Here is a 4,100-nt window from a genome sequence, read left to right on the forward strand (position 1 = left end):
TTGAATCTGGGCTGTCTCTTATACACATCTAGATGTGTATAAGAGACAGCTGCTGGGCAAGTTGAATCTGTGAGCGCAGGCTGCTGGGCAAGTTGAATCTGTGAGCGCAGGCTGCTGGGCAAGTTGAATCTGTGAGCGCAGGCTGTTGGTGCAAGTTGAATCTGTGAGACAGGCTGCTGGGGCAAGTTGAATGAGGTGTTGAATGCTTGAACTCTACTGCGTTGTTTAATGAATAAATTGTAGTTGGTATTTTTCAACTCGTCTTTTTGGTGTCATAAAGGAAAGTCGATGTGTATTTTTAATTAATCAGCATAATTTTAATACTTGTTAAGCACAAGGAAGAGCAATCAAGTACGTCCGGTGCTTCTCTGATGTATAATTTTCTACTTGTATTTTTATAAGTCCTTCTGATGTCATGAATTTAAGATGCTTTTCAATGAATGTTTATAAATGTAAATAATATTTGTGGTAGGAGTTGAGGAGAAAGTGATCGCGATAATTCTGTGTGTTGAATGATAAAAACAATCGTGCCAGCACGCAAATGAAATGAAATGTAAAATTTGTCCGTAAATTTGAGACTTCTCAGCAAATTCATACTCATTGATGGCATTTACGTAATTGCCATTAGTGCAATATTTTGTAAGTTTTACTAAACATTTGCAGCAGTAAGTATTGGTGAAATCTCATATTTCTTAAAGAATATTTTAATCTTCGTAATTTAATTTCTGTAGCTTGATGACAATTAACGGTAAATATCGTACAGACTATAGTAATAGTGCGTCATGAAGGTTCTTCATATCACTGACCGTGCAGCACCTCCAACAAACCGAAGTGCAATAGCGTTTCGCCGACAGTGAATGATTTATCATCAATCCTTCTCGTTCCATCCAACCAACTGATACAGGAATTTTCTTAGATTAACCCCTACAATTCCTAAATTTTATCTTTAACATCTTGTGTCAAAAATTTGAATGAAATGATTCAATTCCATTCCTTAAGATGACAAAAAGAGCAGTGATAATTTCCTCTGCTTGATCGGCGTCAATGCCTAACGTTTGGAATGAACTCAAACGTTTCAATGCATTTTCTCAAATCATCTGTTAGGTATCGAACAATCTTGTTTCCGTGTTCGAATACTTCTAAATATGATGACTAATTTCTTGCCTTGTTTTCCACGTATAAAGACCTTGTACCTTTGGGGCGCATTGGGTCGATTGGTCTCTGTTGTTTCGTTGGTTGCGAATCACGTGTTCTCTGGACGGACTCTTGAGTGCCTTTTTCCTTGAGAGAAGGAAGGTTATTCCTGTGTTAGGGAAAGAATTGCCTTCAGCACCAATTTATCTTCAAGAAAAGAAAGTGTTAATCTCTTCAAAGGGAAAAAGAACTTGTGTAGTTTCAGCAAGAGAATATTCTCCCTTTAAGGATAGACAGAGTGTACTTTTATAGGAAAAGTAGTACCAATGCAATATTACTTGGGGAGGGACAGTGTTTTTCTCATCAAGCAAAGGAAGTTTATCTTTCTCTGCGAAAGAAGGGGAGTCTTTCTTTTGAAATTCGGCAAAGCGTTTTTATACTTTAATCGACATTGTCCTTTCGTCCAAGCAAGAAGGCAGCCTTCAGCCTCCGTGTAACCCCTTCCCTTCAGAGAGGCCAATCTACCGGTGCCTGGTTTTATCGTACCTACCTACCGGCGCCTGGTTTTGTTTTACTTACTCCGTACCGGTGCCTGGTTTTGCCATAATTATCTAGCATCGATGCCTGGTTTTGCCCTTCCTACCCCGTATCGGCGCCCGATTTTACCATAATTATCTAGCACCGGTGATTGGTTTTGCCCCCACTTCTTAGCCGCTTGTTGATAGCCACTTCAATGCACTTGTTGCTGCGTGCTGGCAAGAACTAATCATTCTGGTTGCACTGTATGCACTGAAATATTTTTATTACAAACACACCCGCCATGGACATGTATAAAATATACGTCCTCTTCACAAGACGCAATGCCGCTCTATTTCGTTCGCAAAGCGGATCACGTGTTCTCAACGGTATTTAGATTTGGAATTTAGATTTGGTATGTTTCATTCCAAATCTATGGTCCCCTCAATAAGCTCAAGTTAGAAAGAAGTAGGGCTCCAATATTTGTTTCAATAACCCTTTCTATTTTCAACATTGTGTTGCTGGAAACACCTGTGTTGGAAGAGTCTTGCTTGCACACTCCATTTGTTAGTGTCTCCCCTCAACGTGTCTTATCTTTTCTGTATCATCAGTAACTTTAGGTTCAGCACGAGTACTAGGAATTTGCAAAAAATACTTCGTTTAGCTGTATTTAAATATTCTGTTTGAAATAAATCAGAGATTAAAAATAAATTGAATCATAAATACAGATTAGAACATTGACAAAGCTCGAATCGAAATAATGACAAATGAAGGAAGGCGCACGCAGCTTCAAACTGAGTTTGAAGCTGCGTGCAACGTGAGTTGCCCAATTCGGAGAATGGGGCAACTAGTATGAGTGAAAGAAATTAATATTCCTCTTAGTTTTTTGTTTTGTGGAGCCTTTTAATTCTCAGGCACAGAACATTCCTCGCTCTTAAATGGGATTTTTAACTTCATTTTTTTTTACTAAAAATTGCTTGCAGCGTCAATGCGGGAGAAGTCTATAAATATCATTTATTGGAATCGCAAACTAATCATTTTCTGGGAATCAAACAAACAATTGCTAACTTGAAATTCACAATTGAAACAGATAAAAGCAATGAAAATTTAACGCTAAGTCGATAAGACATTTTGTTTTCAGAGGGTTATTTTCATAAGAATTGTAGTCTAAGCTATTGTACCACGTTTAGAATAGGTTTCTTGTCGATCAATATTATGTTATCATCAAGGAAGGATGAGGCTGAATGTAATTATTATTCACGGTAACGTGCGATGAGTAGCTAAAGTAACTCATTTTAATATTTAAGCTATACTTTCTAAGTAGTTAGTGTCGAAGGACTTTTTGTACATTTTTTATCGTCTAGTCAGGCTCTTCTAGCAATCGCTATTCACAGAATCGCTAGGCATAAATATTATGTAACAATAAATACTTGTGATAATTTTTCTTTTTGTTAATCCGTTGCATGCAGCAATCATTATAATATATCTATGCTGCCAACATTAGTCATGGAATCGTAATTTTAATTTCAAATGAGTCCAGAGAAATAATTAGAACAAGTGAAAATCATCATCATAACAGCATGAAAACTTAATGAAACAAGAAAACTAGTCGGAACTGGTCGATGTAGATCCGTCCTCGCATTCCCCATGGACCTGAAGACAAGGAGGAAAGTCGTTCATGAAAATTATTGATCATCAGTTCGATTGATTAGAAACAGTTTTTCCTGCCCAACGGATATCGATTGATTTAACCAATTCGTTACACATTTGAGGGTTCATAGAATTAGTTAAAAGTGAAGTTGTTAAAACTAAATAAAAAAAATTAGAAAAATTTGAATAGACGAAAAATGAGTAAGTATGCAGGCTTATCGTCAAAATGCAATACACCAACATCTTGAATGAAACCTTTTTGAGTACTGTGACAAAATGCGCCAAAAATTCACATTTCTAAAAGACTGAAGTTAAATATGTAATAGTTAAACTCATTTCATGGAATAAAGTAAGCGTTAATCCATCAATTATTGTACAAAACCAATTGACTAACTATTTAACTGACAATTGGATTGGTCGTCAGACCATATCCAGCCTTCATGATATCTAGAAAATCCTCATATTATATGTACCGTCTAAAGAACGGTTCAGTATTCATGATGGGAACAGAGTGCAAATATCTTAAGCACTCATAACATAACATAGTGATGTCGGCGCTGAAGTGTAGGCCTGATGTGGCCTGTCGCCGATTCTTTTTCTTTTCGTGCCTTGTTCATAGATCTAAACTCGTGTCATTTGACCGGATCTTTTCATGACTGGCGATAGTTTGAAGTAGCTACTAGACTTCCACCGGGTTCGATAAGGAGCTAGGCATTTCAAATCTGAACATATATTTTTCCATAGCTTTATCTAGTCTGTTCTTGAACGCGTTCATACTTGGAGCGCCAACGATGTCATCG

The 4,100-nt window shown here is 37.1% G+C and overlaps 1 protein-coding gene across 1 annotated transcript in view; it reads right to left on the reverse strand.

Annotated features, from left to right (window-relative positions):
• Window positions 1-2,324: 2,324 nt before the first annotated feature.
• Window positions 2,325-4,100, reverse strand: part of LOC108683005 — a 10,078-nt gene continuing 8,302 nt past the window's right edge. The window contains exon 8 of the mRNA XM_018172279.2: window positions 2,325-3,303. Coding sequence (XP_018027768.2) covers window positions 3,256-3,303 — 48 coding nt within the window. The 3' untranslated portion in view covers window positions 2,325-3,255. The remainder of the gene's footprint in view (window positions 3,304-4,100) is intronic.

Source organism: Hyalella azteca, unplaced genomic scaffold (assembly GCF_000764305.2).
Source record: "Hyalella azteca isolate HAZT.00-mixed unplaced genomic scaffold, Hazt_2.0.2 contig6717, whole genome shotgun sequence".
NCBI classification, from domain to species: domain Eukaryota; kingdom Metazoa; phylum Arthropoda; class Malacostraca; order Amphipoda; family Hyalellidae; genus Hyalella; species Hyalella azteca.